Source organism: Glandiceps talaboti, chromosome 2 (assembly GCF_964340395.1).
Source record: "Glandiceps talaboti chromosome 2, keGlaTala1.1, whole genome shotgun sequence".
Taxonomy (NCBI): domain Eukaryota; kingdom Metazoa; phylum Hemichordata; class Enteropneusta; family Spengelidae; genus Glandiceps; species Glandiceps talaboti.
Genome location: NC_135550.1, coordinates 6,716,540 through 6,736,840, shown reverse-complemented (window position 1 = coordinate 6,736,840; position 20,301 = coordinate 6,716,540). Strand labels below are relative to the sequence as shown.

Sequence of the window (20,301 nt, the reverse complement as noted above, 5' to 3'; positions counted from 1 at the left end):
GAAATTATGAAGGAAATTTCGAGAGCAACCCAGTCATCGCGTATTTGTTCAAACCATCGCCTACTACATGTACCAGGCGCTATAGCGCTAGGCATGCACGGTCCCAGCCTCGGCGCGGCGCGGCTGGAGTGGAAACATTGGTGAGCTGTCCTGTCCTGTCCTGTCATAAAAATGAAGCAAGTGAAGAGGTTACACTGGCCGACTTACCATTAATCTAAATAGAAATTTGTCTGGGATCCTGTCCTAGAGTATCAGTCATCAATCCGAGAGGGAAATCCTCAAACCCGAAAATCTACTGACGTAACTTCCAGTAATATAAATATATTGTAAATATCAACCTGTCTATCATCATTTCACCGAGTCGCGAATTCAGCCGGGAACGATCCAAGCACGCTGTATTCAATAAACCACTTCAAGTTTATACCTTGAGTCAAACAGGTTGTTTATTCATCACTGTGCACTTTTAATGAGCCGATCAATGTACAGATTATCCCTAGAAACGACGAGCAGATAAAATAAATCCAGTCGCTGCACGACGTTCACATTGAGGCCAAGATCAGCTGTCTTTAAAAGCAGCGTTATTGTTATGCAAATTAGACACAGAGGCGCATATGAAACGAGAAAACGTTATTTCTTATCTTGTTTCCGATATTTTCAATATACTGGTATAATATAATAGCGATAAACCACCCCTGGGGAAGGTATACCACTCGGCTTTGACCAGTGAACTCAATATATGCACTCGCTATCGCTCGTGCATATATTTCGTTCACTGGTCAAAACCTCTTGGTATACCATCCCCAGGGGGTGGTTTATTGCTTAAATATACTGAATATATCCTGGGCAAAAACTAGTCTGTAAGATATACTGTGATGGGGCACTGTCACATATCAGTCTCAATATCTTTCAGATAAGGCAGGATGGTGAGGGCCGAATGACATGACGTATCTTACAAGCTAGGCACAACTTTTGGAAACAATTTCGCATTGTTGTGACCATCAACTATAACAAACATTATATTATAGCATTACCAATTCCAGTGAATTTTGTGACGTCATTCTAACAATGCCAGAAGGCAATTGTAATATCATAGAAGGCATGCAACAGCATTAACATTATACTAGAATAATTCTATAATTGAGATTTTATGCGAATATTTGCATTTGAGTAAAAAGCTTACAAACTGAACTTGTGCAACTTTAATAAAATGCGACTCAACAGATTGAAATTATTGAATATTGATTTTCATTTCTATAATAGTAATACTTTGATATATTTCTGCTTAAGATATTTTTATTCATGTGATCGTACTTTCAATGTTTCCCTCGTGAATAAGCGAAGAAATAGTTGTCTTTTCTCACTGGTTTAGAAGACTGTATGTTACTTGTATAGCACTAGACTGCAAGATACTAGTATGTCGTGTCACTCCGCCCTCACCGGCGTCGAGGGAGGCCGATGTGTGAGGGCGCCCCATCACAGCGTACCTTACAGACTAGCAAAGAAGCAACACTTATTCAAATTTCAACCATAAAGGTTTGACACATTCATTTTACTTCAGAGATCATTTAATCGAAAATTTATTGAACAACATAGGTTATCAAGGGTTCTAAGCCTGGTGTTCTGGCCACACATACATGTTGTGCTGGGGGGACTTGGTATATAGAACTCAGTGAAGAGGAAATGGAAAAATCATTAAATGTGAATATGAAGGAAGATGTCGTCACATGTGAGGTGCCTTATGGGGGTGTGTTGTTTCTGAACAATATGATACCACATAGAAGGTGAGGTTAACATTTTAATTGCTGGACACACAAAGCATTTTTATTCCGAGTAATTAATCTGCTCTCACAACAGTATTTTGGCCACAACCACAAAGAAGCCTTTTGGTACTTATAATGATGCAAAGTATTGAAAACTTGAAGAAAATGAACGGTATTATTTGCTATATTTGCTAAAGATTACAGAAGGTTTACTTTCCTATTTGAAGTAAAGTGGGCACACAGTGTATATATGTGAAGTCAGATGCTAAGGGTATGCAGTTGGCATTTTTTAGTTCTTCATCAGGAGTCATTTGATCTCACCAAAATGACAACAGCACCCATTTATGTGCGAGTGATACCTGTAGAACTCGAAGGCACTTTGTCAAAGTGACTCCCCACTTCACATGGTGTTTTCCAAGACGAAAATGTGCAGCCCCTATTATCTGTATATTTGTTTGCAGTTTGGAGAACTATTCAGAGGATATTCGATGGAGTTTGGATTTAAGATGGCAAAGACCTGATCTTCCTAATGGCTTCTATGGATTGAAAAACCATGTCTTGATGAGAACAAGCAAAGATCCCAAGCATATAATAGACTTTGATGCCTTTGATAAAGTGGACAGACATTCTGAGGCTCATAAATCAACAGAGGTGGGTGTTATAAAATGCTACACAAACGCCTGTCAATTTAATCTATTTTCAACTTCTACTCTGAAACAGGCAGCCAGATGCATTAACATTTGGTGTGCATGTTCCTAGGGTTGACACCATTCAGATTGGCTTAAACTGTCTTATCATTCTGATGGAAAATTAATTCCAATAAATCTTTTCAAGTGTAGAGACATACATAGAATTTTAGTTCATATTTTTGTGATAGTTATGACGTAGAGACTGGGAATTATTCTTTGCTTTCAAGTTCCCCCCCCCCCCCCCCCACACACACACTAACATTTTTCATAACGTTTGGCTCTTTCATTTGTGTACATGTTCAAATACCTTCAATTTCAGCCAAAAACATTTTGAAAATGTTCTGGCGTTTAGTATGGTACGATTGTAAGAACGAAGGTTGCAAAATAGAATTGCTGCACTAAAAGCCTAAAAGGAAAAGTCCAGTCAGACTTATTTCTGCCTTCAGTACACTTGTATTGATTATTGCTATCAACTTAAAGGTAAAGTCCAGTCAGACTTATTTCTGCCTTTAGTACACTTGTATTGCTGACTGCTATCAACTTCCATATGATTTTGAGTGATAAAATAGCAGTTTGGTAACTTCGCAATTATGAAACCTTGTATTGAAGCCCTACTGCACTTACACTTGTTCTACAATTTTGGGGATTTCCTGCAAGGAATTGTGGGAAAACTTGACATCAGATTTTCCACATTCTCTGTGAAATCGAAGATGACACATGACTTGTAATAAAATCCCAGATTTTGTCTACAGACATATTCAATAATATTGGGCTGGTATGTAAACGAATGTCAATATGATCAATATAAAATGATTATATATAATATTAAAATAAATAATGTGATAAAGATTTTTGTATTCTGTTTTCAAACTGAAGGTAATTGTCTATTCCTTGTCAATAAAATTACATGTCAAAAACTCAAACACCCCTGCCTAAGTTCCTCTGTGTTATGACTTTGATGACTGTAATGTATTTTCCTCTGTTTGCTTTGTCTCCTCGTCTAAAAGACCAACCATCTGAGCACTGACTTCCCACAGTTTCTTAGCAACATCATCATCCTTTGCTTGTGGAGTACACTCTGCTTCCTTGCAATTACTGAAGACAAAGCATATCATGAAATCATGATTAGGTTCAAGTCATTTTGACAGAGTAGTCTGTCAGTCTGTCTGTGTGTGTGTCTGTGTGCATTTTAAATTTTCATTGGTAGGACTTGTAGTTGTTGTTAGAGCTATGGCTACCAAGACTAACGTCTGAAACTTTTGTAACCTATCATTCAAATGTCCTTTCACAAGCCTGCCTCAGTTAAAGTATTTAATGACATCTAGAAAAGGTATCTGTAACTTGGATGTGCGACTCACACAAACTCAGTTTTAACATTCTCATTTTGGTGCATTTCTAACCCCCTCTGCTTGCAGTGAACTACTTGATTAGTTGGTTGGGTTTTCCTTTTAGTGTGTTTGGCTCAGCTATCACCCACATCTGTACTGTATATATGAAAAAAATCTCAGTACTCACAAGAAATATTTCCCTGATACACTCTGAAGGTCTTCAGCTACTGCACAATATATACTACTCTGTGCACCTTCTTCAGGTGTCCTTACAAATAACCAAAAAAGAGGACCCAAGACAGACATTGAAAATGCTGACTGTTGCATCTTGGTGTGTCTTCCAATCTGTGTTTTCACTATACCTGGATTGACTGCATTGGCAGTCACACCACTACCTGCAATGCAATGAATAAATATTCTACAAAACACTGGGTATGGGTTACATGATAATATACTGAATATATCTTGGACAAAAGCTAGTCTGTAAGATATACTGTGATGGGGCACTGTCACATATCAGTCTCAATATCTTTCAGATAAGGCAGGATGGTGAGGGCCGAATGACATGACGTATCTTACAGGCTAGGTGAAAGCTAGGCACAACTTTTGAAAACAATTTCGCATTGTTGTGACTATCAACTTTATATATATATATATATATATATATATATATATATATAGCTTTCTTGAAATTATCTTTGAATTCAAAATATATTTCTAATAGATACTCGGTTCAGTGTACAACATGCTCTGTAACTGTGTGTGTGTGTGGGGGGGGGATTTCATAGTATGTCACATTTGGTCAAATAATCAAACTGCTGGCCAAATTTCGTATTTCAGGAAAGAAGGATATACTTTTAGCAAATTTAGACCCTTTAGGCTTTAGCTGTCAAAACATTGCAGTCAAAATGTGACAATACTTGATGTATTATGTCACGGTGGGAAGGTTGACAACTGCAAGTCTAAGGTTCAATCAATTGTGGGGAAACTTGGTGTTCATGTTGTTGATCTCATATAATATATCTATACACACCTTGAAGTCTTTTACTTAGTTCATGTGTAAATAAGATGTTGGCTAATTTGCTATCCGCATAGGCCTCAGCACTGTTGTAGTGTTTGTCAGCATTGATATCATCAAACTGTATTTCTCCCTTGACATGGGCTGTGGAACTGACTGTGACTACACGACTTGGGGCAGACTCTTTCAGAACATCAAGCAGTAGATTGGTGAGGAGGAAATGACCTGATAGAATAAGATAAAACATACACTGCAGTTTACCTTGTACATACATACATAGAGCTGTAGATTGTATAAAAATACGTTGTGTGTTTCATCACCATCATTGGCCGATCTCTTTAGTGAGTGGCAGGGCTCGAAATTAACAGTAGTCCTGTGTCCAAAGACTACCAATTCTTGCTATGGGGCTACCATAATTTACAGCTGGTAGCCCACTCAGGCTACAATTAATTATGCATGGTTTCAAGAATGGTAGATTTAAGAACATTATTTTAGTAACATACATACATGTATTTCCCAATTGAGGAATTTTGTTTTCAGTTCAGGAATATGAAACTATTTGTCACCATCCTTGGGCTACCAATTTTTCCCACTGGGATTACCAAGGGATAAAGTTAATTTCAAGCCCTGAGTGGTGGCTAATATAGGGTAGCATGGCATGTCATATCCTACAGATTAACACAGTTGTTGCTACAATTTGAAAACCCTGGTAACAGAGCAGGTAAGAGTTTCAAATGTACAGTTTAAATTACTGTGTAATTGACCTGCAACCTAGCTGTGAAGCTCCAGTAAAGTGTGTGAGTGTTTTAGAACTTTGGTCCATAATGTACCCATTTTTAGTTTACAATACTCTTACAGAACAGCAAATTATCATGAGATAGTATCGTACATATTAAGATGTTATGTGGTAATACAATAAAAACAGACAGCTGGTGTTCGTAACTAAAATAACAACAGTTTCTTAATACTTCAAACAACTGAAAATTGTACAATTTGCATACAGAATCCTTTTTTTTAACCAGTTATCCTTAGCAAAGACATTGATGGATCGTTAAGGAAAATATAATTCCATAATTCTATACTTCTAATATAATATCAAAGTAATGTAATTAAGACACAAGGATACCCCATTATGGAACATTAATATCATTATGTGTTAAACATCTAATAGTGGTTATTCATGGCCCTAATTATCCTTGGTAGCTGCCAGAAAAATAAGTGAGAGGAAAGGGGCATGTGCTTAGAAGTATTTACCCTGCTACCCTAATTTCATATTTAGCTGTAGTATGGTCTTTTGAGATGACTAGTTGCTATAGCAGCAGCAGCAGCAGCTTACCCAAGTGATTGACACCAAACTGCATTTCAAATCCATCCACTGTTTTCCAACGAGGACATCTCATTAGTCCTGCATTGTTGATGAGTATGTCGAGTTTTTTCTCTTCTGTAAAGAAATAAATAATTAATCAACAAAATTTGACAGGTAAATTGCAATGTATAGTGCAAACAGAACAATTTAAATATACTACAGTAATCTTCCTTTCAATTTGCATTCGATCAACATTTCATTAAATTAATATGTAATCTGATAGGGAATATCTAAGCAAAAAGACAAACTCACTCATCGACAGATATCTAATATACTAGTCAGATGTTTAAAGATGGTTCATGATTATGTTTCAACTTTGATGTTCATAATAAATATTTTGAATGACTTTATTTTTTCTAAATAGCTCTGATGTAGTGTAGTGGTTAGCACTTAGGATTAGCAGGAAACAGGATTTTTCTGTGACCGACCCAAACCCCAGGGTGAGTTTTCTAAAGACTTGATGGATAGGCTGCATCATTTAGTTGTGTTTCACTCACAAGACGAGTGTGAATTTGGGGGGACTCCTGGAGTAATGACTCGAAAAGTCAGGGACTATTATAATAACTCACACGGAGTCTGCAGGTGCTATGTTTGCTGGGCCTGGGTGACTCCAGGATAGCTTATGGACTGACAGTTCCACAGCAACGTGATATAGAGCGTGCTGCATAACCCTGTCATGTAGTCCCAAGCCTGAATGGAACTCTGTAGCATTATGTGTGATTGTGTGTATATGTCTGCATATTAAACAGGATATCGCTGGGAGCAATTCCCTGCACAAAATTTTTTTTTTAAAAGAGAGAAAAAAAAGAGAAACTGATGGAGGCTTGATACGCCTTTAATAGTGTGTACTGTTACTTCATGATCCGGTACTATTTGTTTGGCAAATATTTAAGATACAGTATTAAATGGAGAACGTACTTCTTTGAATAATCATTTGTAACAGTAAATAACTTTGGAAGACATTGCATGTATAAATGTTCTTGATTGTGACTTCAAAGAAACCTGGAAGTTTCACTGTCAAATAAATAATCTAATTCTAAGCTATATTTGATAGCAAACACAGCATTAAATATTGCCTTTGTCATTATTATCTCATTCTTGTACTCTCTGCATAATATCCCTACTACTATAATAGTATGTAAAAGAGAAGAATTCAATATATTAACTAAAATGCAGCTAAAAATCCCCCCCCCCCCCCTGGAGACTTTTGCTGAACATGGACAACGGAACCTAATGCAAACCGAGAAATGAAGCAAACAAATTGGATTAATAACACTTGCCACAGCATGTTAGAATGACAGAGACTTGTATTAAAATTCATGGTTTCATAAGAACAATTGGCCCCTTTATGTGTACATGAATTGCAAGGGGAACTTCTAATTTGTTTGTGACCGTGAACTATTACGTAAAGAGACCATAAAACTGTTCTTAACAAATGATGGAATGTAATACTTGTCTTTCTCTCTATTTCCAACAGGCTGAGCCAAGAGTTAAAGCCGATTCATTTGTTTAATTTCACTGTTTGTAACCGGTTCTGTTTGTCCACGGTCTGATGTCAGCGTCTGTACAATATTTCAGCAAGTCGCATACATTTTGTTAATGGTATGCTATCATTTCAAAATGCGCAACAACTTCAAAATTTAGACAAAATCCATTGGCTGACAATACTGTACCTTTTTTGAATTCACTTACAAAGTTTCTGACAGACTGCATAGATGAAAGATCTAAGTGAAGTACTTTGAGATTTGCATTCGTTATTTCTTCAGTGATTTCCTTAGCAGCTGCTGTACCCTTTTTCACATCTCGACAAGCAAGAATAATACGGCCTCCTGAAATTAAACATATAGCGAGTCAGCACTGGGATTTCACTACCTGGTTGATTCTAACATTGGAAGGGAAGCACAGCTACTATGGTCAAAACATTTCACTGTATTCTCAAAGATGATAGGAATGTTGGAATATCATTCATGGTCCCAAGAATCTACAGGAGTTATCATGCACTCATTTATAATTTACCATTTTGAAGTAACTAATATTTTACTGTCTGATAGAAATGTTGTCCTGTCATTTTGTTTCATATGCTTGCAAAATATGTTCTTGAAAACATGTTTATATGAATATATTTGGACAATTTTGTAGCAGTGAAATATGCACATAACAATAATGTCAATCAACTTTTTTGTAGAATAATGACGAAATAATCCATGGTATATTGTCCTCAATATCATCATGATGATGATCATCAATGCACCATCATACCATTATCATTGTCCACATCAATTAATGGTTATGGCTCACATGTGCTATGTGTTGCCAGGCCTGGGTGACTTTGGGATAGTCTTTGGACCGACTGAGGAGCCATGCCTTAACAGTTCCTCAGTGATGTGATAGCCAGTGTGCAGCATAGCCCTGTCATGTAGTCTCAAACCTGAACGGAATTCTCTAGAAATATGTGGTTGTGTATATATGTGTATGCTGGGAGCAATTCCCAATTATTATTTTATTTAAATTTAAAAAAAAAATGTTGGTGGGGGGGGGGGGGTATGGCTTTGCCTCCAAACAAAGCTCCAGTAAGTTCATCAAGTCTGTTGTATGGTGTTCTTACCTCTCTCTGCTAGTTCCTTAGCTGTTTCTTTTCCTATACCACTGTTAGCTCCAGTTATAATCACTGTTTTACCATCAATCCTTTCATTGTCTGATACTTTTTTCCCTTTATAGTGGTCCCTAATGGTCAAATAAACAAGGATATTTAAATCTCTAAGAGTCTAAGTTGTTGAGCACAATCTTTTTTCTTCTTCTATCTTAAGCCTAAACAAAAAATTGTTTGGTTCTGGTTACCTGACCCCACCTAGTGGGTAGTGGCGATCCTAAACTTTTTTTTTTACATATACGAGAAAAAATATATAAAATTGTGAAAATTGTTAAGTCTCGCGAGAAATAGTGGATGTGGAAACTGACATCAACTTAAAAAGACAAAATAAAACTGTTCTTCCAGTCTGTAATGGTGGTACATCTGATGGGAAGAAATAAACAACACAGAGACCATTTGGAAAACAATGGAATACAACAACTACCTGAACTTGACATGCACACATGAAAAAAAGGACAAAAAATAAAGAAATAAAAAACCTACCTACCCCACCTATTCTAAAAGTGAGCGTAAATTGGAACCACACAATTTTTTTGTTAGGCCTTATCTTATATTTATGCTGTTTATACGAATGTAGAAAGTGGATAGGTAATGACTTTTAAGCTTTTATATTCATATGCACTTTGGGGAAATTAAAATAACCGTCAAGCATATAATTAAACTCAGACTCTATTTAGTAGTCTGATGACTCTGAGAATTAAAGTACATTTTCACAATGTCCGGATACATGTACTATTACCATTGATGGCCATAGGGGCATGTAATATTTCTTAGATTGTTGTTTTCCTGGTCTACAGGCTAAATATAACAATCTTTTGACTATATATTCCTTTCTGTAAGGAAAAATGTTGTTTCTACTAGTATAGAGATTGATACATTTGTAGCTGCATGATTCATACGATATACTGCAATCTGTAGATTGCAGTATATCGTATGCTGCATGTAAATGTAAGCAATAATACGTGCCCCTGTGTTGATGGCCATGGCATGGTGCATGTGTTGTGCAAACATTTTTCTTCCTGGAACTAGTCCTGCTTGCAGACGGAGCACAGGTCTAAATTACTGACACGACCCTCAACAAGGGAGGGACAAGTGTCAGAATCGAGTCCCGAATTACTCCGTATGCAACTTTTGCAAGCAGGACTAACCTAGCTTTAATTAACATGATTAACTCGAGACTGTATCCCGTTACGCCTTACGGCGTTACTGGTGCCGTTATCGCGTCAGCAAGCAGGACTTATCAGCGCAACAAAACTGTTGAATTTGGGTTTACATTTGTATATCACCTTAAAATGACTTATGCTTACTTCACAAGTACAGTGATGCCAACCGTAGTACCAAGGACGGATAGTGGGACGGCAAGTCGAGCAACACGATGTAAGATACCCATGCTTTTACCACACCGGTGTTTACTATGACATGACCCGGAAGTACTTTATAGGATGATGTATGCATATTGCGTGTAGTTTCTATGGATAGTCGGTAATTCAGTGATAATGATAATGGTATGGTTATGGTAGGGTATATGAAATTTATTGCCCTTTGTGTAATTTTGAGGTTATATTGAGTCTTTTTTGTTTTTGTTTGAGATTTAAATTGACAAATGATGCGAATGTTTTCACTTTAGGATAATTAAAAAAAAAGCCAACGCTTTTCAGAGGAGATGAGTATTTTTCAACAAAAAAAATTGATATAGGCTACTGACGTATATATAAACTATACGCGTGCGCGTAAACGTTTCTATAAATTCTAGCTTTTATATGTTTAGAAAAGTATAAGTTTACATATACAACGAGTAACACTGAAGTAAAACACTTTCTCTATATTATGTGCTACACTAATAGAATTCAAATCAAATGTAAACGTACATGTATACTGCTTCAATTGGTTTATTTACAAGCGTATAGCATGTGGCATTTCTAGTGTGCTCAATTAGCAAATGGAGCAGTATACTTTTATATTTGATACACATGTATGGATGCTAGAAACGATTGTGGTGCATACAGAAAGCACTTTACTTTGGTGTTTAAATATGTGGTAATAATTGTTGCGTAATTACTTTTAAATTCACACGTCTTGCAATTGCATGCAAGCTCTACTACAACCACGTGTTACTATTAGATTAAACAGAAATTTCCTAATCAAGGGATGAAGGCTGGAATCATTTGGTTTTATTGGACAAAACATACTACATTTGTATTACACTCTGGATTGGACGAAAACCAACAAATAACAATTAAAATACCGACATCTAATTCCGATACCTCTATCGGCTGAGCATGCGCCTATGTTCTTGTCGAAGTCCAATTCGTTGTCGATATCAGGCGTCATTGTCGCATATGATTTTTTTCCATGGCTGACACCGCTTGTTAATGTTTTGAAAATATTTTCTATTTGTTTTAAAATGTTAATAAAGTTACATTTTATGTAACAGGTTAAATAATCCTGATACTGTGTACACAAGTTTTTCGAAATAGATTTTTGTGTAGCCCCCCCCCCCCACCCACCTTTCCCTCATTTTTCGGTAGCCCCCCCCCCCCCCGACCAACTCCAATTTTCAAGTGACCCCCCCCCCATTCCTCCGACCCCCCCGTAAATAATGACGGCGCCCTAATATTGACGTATTTAGCCAACTATATATGAAAGGGGTAAAATTACACTTGTTTCTGTGATCGCGCAGGTTCACTCACTGCGAGTCTTCTTTCGCAGTGAGTGAACCTGCGCGATCACAGAAACAAATGTAATTTTACCCCTTTCATATGTAGTTGGCTATTATACGTCAATATTAACGATATTATCGACATTTTATTGTATTCTGATAGAAATATTCTGAGACATAACTCGGGAAACAAATGCCTGTGCTGTGGCATGGATCACCAAAAATTCTCCTGGTGAGTCAACTTGTACGATTTCCAATACAACTGCATTTTTATTGTTTTTTTGCATAGGGGTAGTTTCGAACAGCGGCCGATTGGCAACGAGCTGATTATTGAAAATAGCATTAGCAAGACGTACAGATGACTTTATACAGGATCGTGAGTCGATGTCCCTCTCCTTACAGGTAGGAATATATAGTCAAAAGGTTGTTATAATTAGTCTGTAGACCTGGGGGAAAAAATATTCTATGAAATATTACACGCCCCTATGGTCTGAGCATACATGTTTGTAGCAAGGCCAAGCTCACGTTAATGAATCGCTCGTCACAAGCTGGGGGCGCACTGCAAGGTCATCTGAGGTCATTAACGTGTGTTGATTTGTTGAACAGCTGGAGATCGCTAGCTCACCGTTCGGATTTGATGTAACAACTTGGTTGTCCTTCGCATCTCACTACACACAACCGTAATCGCACTCAGTTTAGCTGCAAAAGGTACGTTCCGATCTACTTTCAAACCATTCTGAGAATCGGGGGGGGGGGGGAGATGAGCAAGTGCCATTATGGTCACATCTTTGGAGTAGTGCACGAGTCAATGTAATACCCAAGGGACCCACCTCGGGCGATACGGGACAAATGTTGGGGATTAGACCGTGTTTGCCATGAAACAATGCCCGAGGGGGTGGGGCAATTGCCTCATATTGACCTCCCTACTAGTCATTTTCACGGACGTACAAGCGCAATAACTACGCAAGCGCACTTACGTCCATCGTTTGTCCTTGTCGCTAGAATTTTTGAATGCCCTACCCATTGTGGTGGGGGAAATGTTGGGAGTTTTACTTGTTTTAGGTGGGGATTTTCCAGAATGTCTTGCCCCAGGGGGTGGGGCATTTGACAAATTTTATAAGACAAATTTCCAAATCCCCCACTATGCCCCGAGGTGGGGGGTGCCCGGTTGACATTGACTCGTGCATAATTAGACAGTAATTATACTGACAGGAGAAACAGCCGATTTTAATCGGCTTAAACACCTATTTTAATCCGCTATAATCCCCTCTCGAATCAAAGGAACACAAAAGAACGCAACGTGTACACTGCAGATAAGCCCACTGGATTGTAGCTGCAATATATTGTAGCGTTTTGCTGCGATTTTGAGGGTTTTCTCGACTGTTTTGGCGACTTTTAACACCAAAACTTAAAAAGTCGCCAAAACAGACGAAATAACCCTCAAAATCGCACCAAAACTGATGTAGTCCATAATAACCCTTCAAAAGGTCAAAAGGTCGTGTTTTATGTAGTTACCATCTTGCAAACAGCACTGGCGCTTGTTCAAGTTGTTGGCAAGTAAATTTACTTAAGTTATATGATGTACTATAGTTGGAAACATAACTTGAAAACTTGACGTATGTTAGCAAGCAAGCATTGCACTAGTTCTGGATGTATACGCTATGAGGTTCGACATATCTTCCCTCTCCGCTGGAGGGGAGAAGACGAGTCGAAACCACGCAGCATATGTATCCAGAGCTAGCATTGCACGTATTCTACTCGATATTGTTTGCACAATTTTGAAATGACACTACACTGTACGTCATGGTACTGTAGCAATAACTCGATCTCACAGATTCTGCGAAAACCTTGCACTAAATAACGACTCATAGAATGTATTAAAGTTGTGAATTTATGAATGATGTAGTTATGTATGGGCACAGACAAGTTACTTGACTGTGGTATGGGCAAATTAGCATCACCAGTAAACATGTTTTTGATCATCATACACCATACTCATAAACATCAAATCTTTCCCTAATACAATATTTATGATATTTCCTATTGTATTCAAATTGCCCTTTGCTCTTGGTGCCATTGTGAATAGCTGTATACTGTAATTGATATGCTGCCACCAGTATGTTAACATTGTCAATGCGTACACAATGAGGAGAACACAACACAGTGATGCAAGGAACGTATGTTAATGAATATCGCCAAGACAAGTTCACTCTTCAGTAATTTTAACATGTACTATATTTTTAGACAGATTCACACATTACTTATTACCTCAGACCACTATAGTGGTCTGGGTTATTAGTGAGCTCCCAAAACATTATGTAAATAAAAGACACCAGTCTCCAATATATGAATGTGACTTTATTAATTAATTGCTGTTTACAGTGATATCAACAATATATCTTAGAAAATACAACACATAAAATTCTTTAAATATGAGTGAGAAAAGAGAAAAATACTGGTATTTACCATTAATGGCACCCAACACCAGAGGAAGTGGATATGCTTGGTTGGATCCATCAAGACTGTATGCAAATCCAGAGGTACGAATTTATATTTCTGTTGCCTGCCTATCATGTGCACTATGACTGACACAAGAGTTCTTCATGGTATTCATTGCGTGTGATATCTTCATTTATATCATGTGACTGGTAATCCAGCCTTCGGTTTACTAATATAGATGCAAAATAATCTATTGTTCTTCAATGTTGTAGATTACACAAGTAGGGGATAGTGGTTCCTCGGTTGTTCGATTCTGAATCACCCTGTGATCAACATAGTGTAAACATTGGAAGTCCCAAAACAGTACACTGCAAGATCATAGAACTCTAAATAAACTACTGTAGTGTTCAGAGACACCTTCCCACTGAGACTATAGTATAATTAAACCAACATCCACTTAATACTAGTAGCTTATCACTGTTCTATCAACATGTTGCCACAATAGTTTTAGTTTGTGTCTTTTCAGAAAACCAAAGGCTCAACTGCCAGGGTAATATCTGTCTGACATTTTTCATCTGACCTTGGACAAGCATGACAGTACAGTAGAAACAACACTGTTTTGCCATGTTGTCATATATACCATAGTACTCCATTGGACCAAACTCAATCTCTTCTAGCCTTTGCAACACTACAATGGGGCTTTCATTCACAATGGATAAACACATAGTACTCGTATGTTTCAAATATAGTAGCGTATGAGGTTTTTCACCTTTAATCACTCAATGGAAACCGAAACACCAACCGATTTGGTAAAACATAGTTTTGTAATACTATTCTGTAATTTTGGTGGGGAATCCTGTTAAAATGATTGGGGAACTCAGATACATTTTACCTCCCTTAACAAAAACACTGGTATAGAATATGTAGTTTCTTGTGGGTTTCACAGTAATTCAAAATGGCTGTAGAACTTTTCTCTAGTTCTGACATGACTTACAGTACTACTGTTTATGTTTGATGTCTTTATATATTCCATTATATATCCAGGCACTACAAGACTGTGTTGCTGACCTGTTAGAACCATTTGATACCAGCCAGATTGATGTAGTAGTTGGTATTGATGCAATGGGGTTTATCTTGGGTAGGTATAAAGCCATAAACCACTGACAGAAATGAAATGAAAAGGAAAAAAAACACATGTCTGTTGAATAGGTCTTTTCAAAATTTGCCATGGTGGCACTGTACTTCCTGTCTGTATGTACCTTTGGGTATACATGGTATATTTGACTTGGTTAATCATAGAGCACTGCTGCTTTGCCCAATATCTGAACAATACCAAAAATATCCCTTATTTACACTTCTACAGAATACCCAGGGACAGATCGTACAATGAGGTGATGATATCCCCCAATTTGAGCAAGGGCGCTGTATTCTCAATTTCCTGTTTGCAGTCTGGAATTGACTGTTCATTTAATATGATATACTGTGTTATGGAAAATACATGACTTTTTTTTAGTACTGAGTAATATCTGTGTGAAATAGAGATCCGAGAGGTATCATTCAAATTGAACAGCAAAATTTGGCAGATATGATACATCACCTAGCCAAGTGTTTTAAAAACCAAATTCATTTGTTTGCTTTCCCTGTTTATAACAAGTTCCGCATGTTCATGCTAGCTGCTGAGTGGTTGTAATAACTTAAAGCATACATTACAATGGATTCTTACATGTTGCACAAATACAGTATGTAATGGCTAAGAAATAGCGTACAAGGGTGGCAATGATATTGAAAGTGTATTGTTTTTACCTTCAATATATGAATATTTCCATGTTTACAACATTCATACACAAGAAACCTTGAATACTTGAAAAGGATTGGCAGGTTCAGACTGAAATATAAAGTACGGACAGCCATTTATTCAAGCAAGCCAGGTATGAATCAGGTTGAACCTTGACAAAGTGCTAGCAGGTGAATTTGCTAACCCCTCAGTCACCGACAATGCTCCTATAATAATCAGTAAAGAGGTTAAGATAATCCTAGTGAAACGGGATGCCAATTCAGGAAGTAGAAATATTTTCATAAAACATTATGAAATTTAATGACTTAGAACCCATAGTTTATGAAAATGTCTCTATTTCCTGGAGTGGTGTTACTCTTTTACGAATATGAGACTTTTTAGTCCTTGATTACCTTGCAAGTAATACAGTTAAGCAGTTAATGGGAACAAATTTGCGAGAATGAAGACATCAGCAAAAATTTGGGAATTGCTTCCAGAAAATGTTTTGCCTTTACATTGTATGAGTAGAGAACAAACTTTTCGCATACATTGTATTGTTATGGAGTTGCTTATTATAATTCTGCAGGAGCTGCCATGGCTTATACCCTGAAGAAGGGATTCTTAACTCTAAGGAAAAAAGGAGGTCTCTGTGTTGACACAGAAGATGAAGATTATGTGGACTACTTGAAGACAGAAAAATGTCTACAGTTACGAACTACTGCATTTCCAGAAGGTAGCAAAATATACCTTTAATATCTGAGGTTATAAAAAAAGATAATTTAAGTTCTATCTATGTGATGTAATGTGATGTGATGTGATCTGATGAGATGTGATGTGATGTGATCTGTGTTGTGATGCAATGTGACGAGATGTGATGTGATGTGATGTGATGTGATGAGATATGTGATGTGATGTGATGTGATGTGATATATGTGATGTTACGTGATGTGATCTGATCTGATGTGATGTGACATGATGTGATGTGATCTGATGTGATGTGACGTGATGTGATGTGATGTGATCTGATCTGATGTGATGTGATGTGATGTGAAGGGATGTGAAGTGATGTGATGAGATGTGTGATGTGATATTGTGTGATGTAATGCGATATGACGTGATGTGATATGTTATGTGCTGTTATGTGATGTGATGTGGTATGTTATGTGCTGTGATGTGATGTGATGTGATGTGATATGTATTGATATTTGGTTGAAGCCATCCATTTGTACTTGGAAATAAGAGTTCAAGCAGTCAATTGAATGTTTCGATTACTTCAACAAACAGAATAGTTTTTAGACGTTGTTCTTTGTTGGAAATCAAACAAGTTGTGCTCACTTTCCGTTATGTTATCTGATGCATACAGGAACGCGAGTACTAATTGTTGATCAATGGATGGAAACAGGTGGCACAATGCAAGCTGCTATTAATCTGGTTGAAAGACAGAAAGGAAAAGTGGCAGGTTAGTTTATTTTGTAGAGTTAGCAATATTTCATGAACCCGATTACATTGAAACTTGATTCAATTCACTGTACCTGAAATAGAATATTACTCATTATGCTAGGAACATCACATAAATAACGAATATTTGAGATCTTGGTCGACACTATAACCTTCCGCTCCACATACATTACTATAGGCACCCATAAGAGTAAGTTGACCTTCTTGTTCTATTTGATCCTCTAGCATGAGGTAGAATGTTATTGTAGGTACCAAGAACTGTCACATCCATAACATCAGATGTGATCTTTTTCCTGGTGCAATTTAATGTGACCATGACCTTCAAAGTCACAACATATCAAAGCATTTCTTTTACAGTAAGTGTTATTCATACATGATAACAATATATGATGTATAGTTATGTATACATAGATAGTACTAACAGCATTGTACCGTGCACAAGCCAAGTTGAACAAAAAATATGGAATATATACATCTGGTCATGACAACGTGTTTCTACGTCACTGGTTCTGCTGTGTTTGAAATATGAGTCAAAACGTTCAAAATTGTCATTACTTTCCCCAATTTTCTTTGATATTACTGGTGCTGGTATAATTATGTTATTCTTCGATAATTTTCTTCATTCAGCCAGACCTAAGGGTTGTCACTACCAGTCGCTAGACGAGAAGTGACAAAGACCCCTTAGGTTACTCATATTTTCCTTGGCTGAACGAAGAAAAATATTGGGGAATAACATCTAATTATATATCTTGTATCTGTCAATGGTCACAATTTTAGCTTCCAAGATAAAGGCCAAAAGCAATCGCATGTCAGAAGCTTTTCACATTGTACTTTAGCTGTATGATATAAATGATATTTTATACTAAATTCATTTAAACTCGTCTGTTAGTGTGAAAATATTCTTACTTTTTCTGTACAGTAGGGTTGTGTCTTCTGTACAGTTTTTCATATTTCATATTGCTTGTATTGTCACAGCTTTTAAATCTTTCCATAAAAATATGGGTACATTAATATAAGGACAACACTTGTCAGCTCATTACAAATGAAAAAAAGAGAGCAAAATATGAGGTACCACTGAGTATATTCTGATATAATTTATAAATACGTACATAGAGTTGACATTTATTTGTGGTGGGCCACAATTTGTTTTACATGCAAATGTTATTAAATTGTGTGGATTTTAATATTTGTTTATGTTTAATATTTTATTGAATATAGGTATTGCTGCGATTGCTATTGAATACACCAACCATCCAAAGAGCAAAGAAATCATGGAGAAATACAAGTGTTCACACGTGATTCCTCCTCATCTACAATCGCAGATTGATAATCAATGTTTGGAAAGCTTTAAAATTTTTGAAGCAGGAGAAGCAGGCTGTGCATGGCAACCCTAGTACCTATACGTATACATCACGGCAACCCTAGTACCTATAAGTATAAATCACGGCAACCCTAGTTGTGTATAAATAACACCGTATTCTGGCATAGAGTCTAGCAATATTTCGGTTGGGGCATCAAGGTGATAGCATATAGCAGAATGTTCTCTCTGCTCCATCTATAGGTGAATAGTCTTAATACACCTATTGTGAATACTCCATAATATCCCAAATTGTCATATTAACAATTTGGGATATTTTCTCCTACAATGTATTGTGCATATACTAACATTTTCCCTCTGAAAAGAAATTTGCTATGCTCTTTGAGTGAAGCTTAAGGTTTCTTATCAAATTTATTTGTAAGTCATGCTTAAGAAACAAATATCTCATGGTTTATGTTCTGAAAAAATACAATGTACTTGGATGTGAGATATGAGTAATATTATGCTTGAATACCTTCCAGATTTGTTTCAGGAAAAGTGTAGTCAAGTTTGGAAATACAATGAGTAACACTGAAGTAGAACACTTTCTCTATGTGCTACACTTGTTCATAGCATTGATATCAAGTGTAAAAGTATACTGTTTCAATTGGTTTATTTACAAGCCTAGCATGTAGCCTTTCTAATATGGTCAGTTATCAAATGAAACAGTATACTTTTTATACTTGATATGGATGCTATAAATGATTGTGGTACATACAGAAAACACTTAACTTTGGTGTTATGGGTTGTAATACTAACTTTACAATGAGACTTTTGAGAAATTCAATATATAGTATTTCACACTAGTGTGTGACTTATCAAATGTCAGATCACACTCCGAGCCCAACCTTTGACCTTTCTCAGACAAGACGAGATCATTATCCTTGTATCATGTATATGTTTCAGTCCTATGAATGTCATCACTATCATTGTCCAGCATTGTCTTAGGTCATTCACACTTTACTGTAGACAACTGTCATTGCTTTGTGTTAGGAGAAAGTCCATGCAGTCACTAGTAAAAGATGTGTATTTTCATAGTTTAAAATATACCAATAATTTAGTTTTAATAGTATTGTCTTATTACTACATTTTTTCTACAGTTTACAATGTCCTTTTTTTCCAGAATGTATTAAAATCTCTTACATTTGGTTCTATGTGATTGTACCATGTTTGTCAAACAATATGTGTTATAATTGAGAAAGGAATATACATGTGTTAAACATATGTTAATAAAGTGAATAATAGTTGTTTTCAGTAAGGAGCAGCCTGTCTACATTGCTAGATCTTTAACTATGGGCTGTGCACATCCATGCACGGCCACAGTAGTGTCACAAATTCAATAACCGAGACAGCAAAGGTTAAGTAAGGAGCTGTGGTATTACATGCTTGGTTTTCTGTAATTCAAATTCATGATTCTTGTGTGTGCTATAAATTGCGCTACTTTTATTCTACAAAAAAATATTTCGAGTGTTGCAGTTTCTAGTTCAAATGTTGCTTATGTCTGACCTTCTGCTGAATGATCTTTGTAAATGGACTGTTTTAAAAAAAATTAAATTTAAAAAATCATTTCACATTACTGAATTACTGATGTGATGAGTGTGGGTGATGTGTGTGTCTGTGTGTATTGATTACTTAACACAATAATAATTGAATGGCTGATGTCAACTGTTAGCTGATATTGTGCTACGTGAAAGCACTCTACAAAGAAAATGTATATTCCATCAAAAACACAAAGTAATGCTATTATTGTGGGGTTTCATTGAACTTATGCCAGCAGCTTTCAAAATTCCTTGATCTAGCACT

At 36.6% G+C, this 20,301-nt stretch overlaps 3 protein-coding genes across 4 annotated transcripts; 2 read left to right on the top strand and 1 right to left on the bottom strand.

Annotated features, from left to right (window-relative positions):
• The first annotated feature begins 1,680 nt into the window (after positions 1-1,680).
• LOC144453715 (uncharacterized) lies at positions 1,681-2,783 on the top strand. Its single transcript, XM_078145049.1, has 3 exons — positions 1,681-1,781; positions 2,222-2,411; positions 2,769-2,783. The coding sequence occupies exons 1-3, from the start codon at positions 1,681-1,683 to the stop codon at positions 2,781-2,783; spliced, it is 306 nt and encodes a 101-aa protein (XP_078001175.1).
• Positions 2,784-3,396: 613 nt separating this feature from the next.
• LOC144453713 (retinol dehydrogenase 13-like) lies at positions 3,397-10,209 on the bottom strand. The gene is made up of 7 exons (XM_078145048.1): positions 10,119-10,209; positions 8,767-8,885; positions 7,835-7,990; positions 6,132-6,236; positions 4,811-5,020; positions 3,965-4,172; positions 3,397-3,544 (listed from the first exon to the last, which is right to left on the bottom strand). The coding sequence occupies exons 1-7, from the start codon at positions 10,199-10,201 to the stop codon at positions 3,397-3,399; spliced, it is 1,029 nt and encodes a 342-aa protein (XP_078001174.1). The 5' UTR covers positions 10,202-10,209.
• A 1,372-nt stretch (positions 10,210-11,581) lies between these two features.
• LOC144453328 (adenine phosphoribosyltransferase-like) lies at positions 11,582-20,028 on the top strand. Of its 2 annotated transcripts, XM_078144592.1 has the most exons (7): positions 11,582-11,702; positions 12,077-12,178; positions 13,853-14,010; positions 14,954-15,047; positions 16,270-16,416; positions 17,047-17,142; positions 18,360-20,028. In XM_078144592.1, exons 3-7 carry the CDS (start codon positions 13,903-13,905, stop codon positions 18,533-18,535), a joined length of 621 nt encoding a protein of 206 aa, XP_078000718.1. In that variant the 5' UTR covers positions 11,582-11,702; positions 12,077-12,178; positions 13,853-13,902; the 3' UTR covers positions 18,536-20,028. The 2 variants fall into 2 exon arrangements, with proteins under 2 accessions (XP_078000718.1, XP_078000717.1); XM_078144591.1 differs by lacking the exon at positions 11,582-11,702 and having other exon boundaries at positions 12,051-12,178.
• Positions 20,029-20,301: the final 273 nt, after the last annotated feature.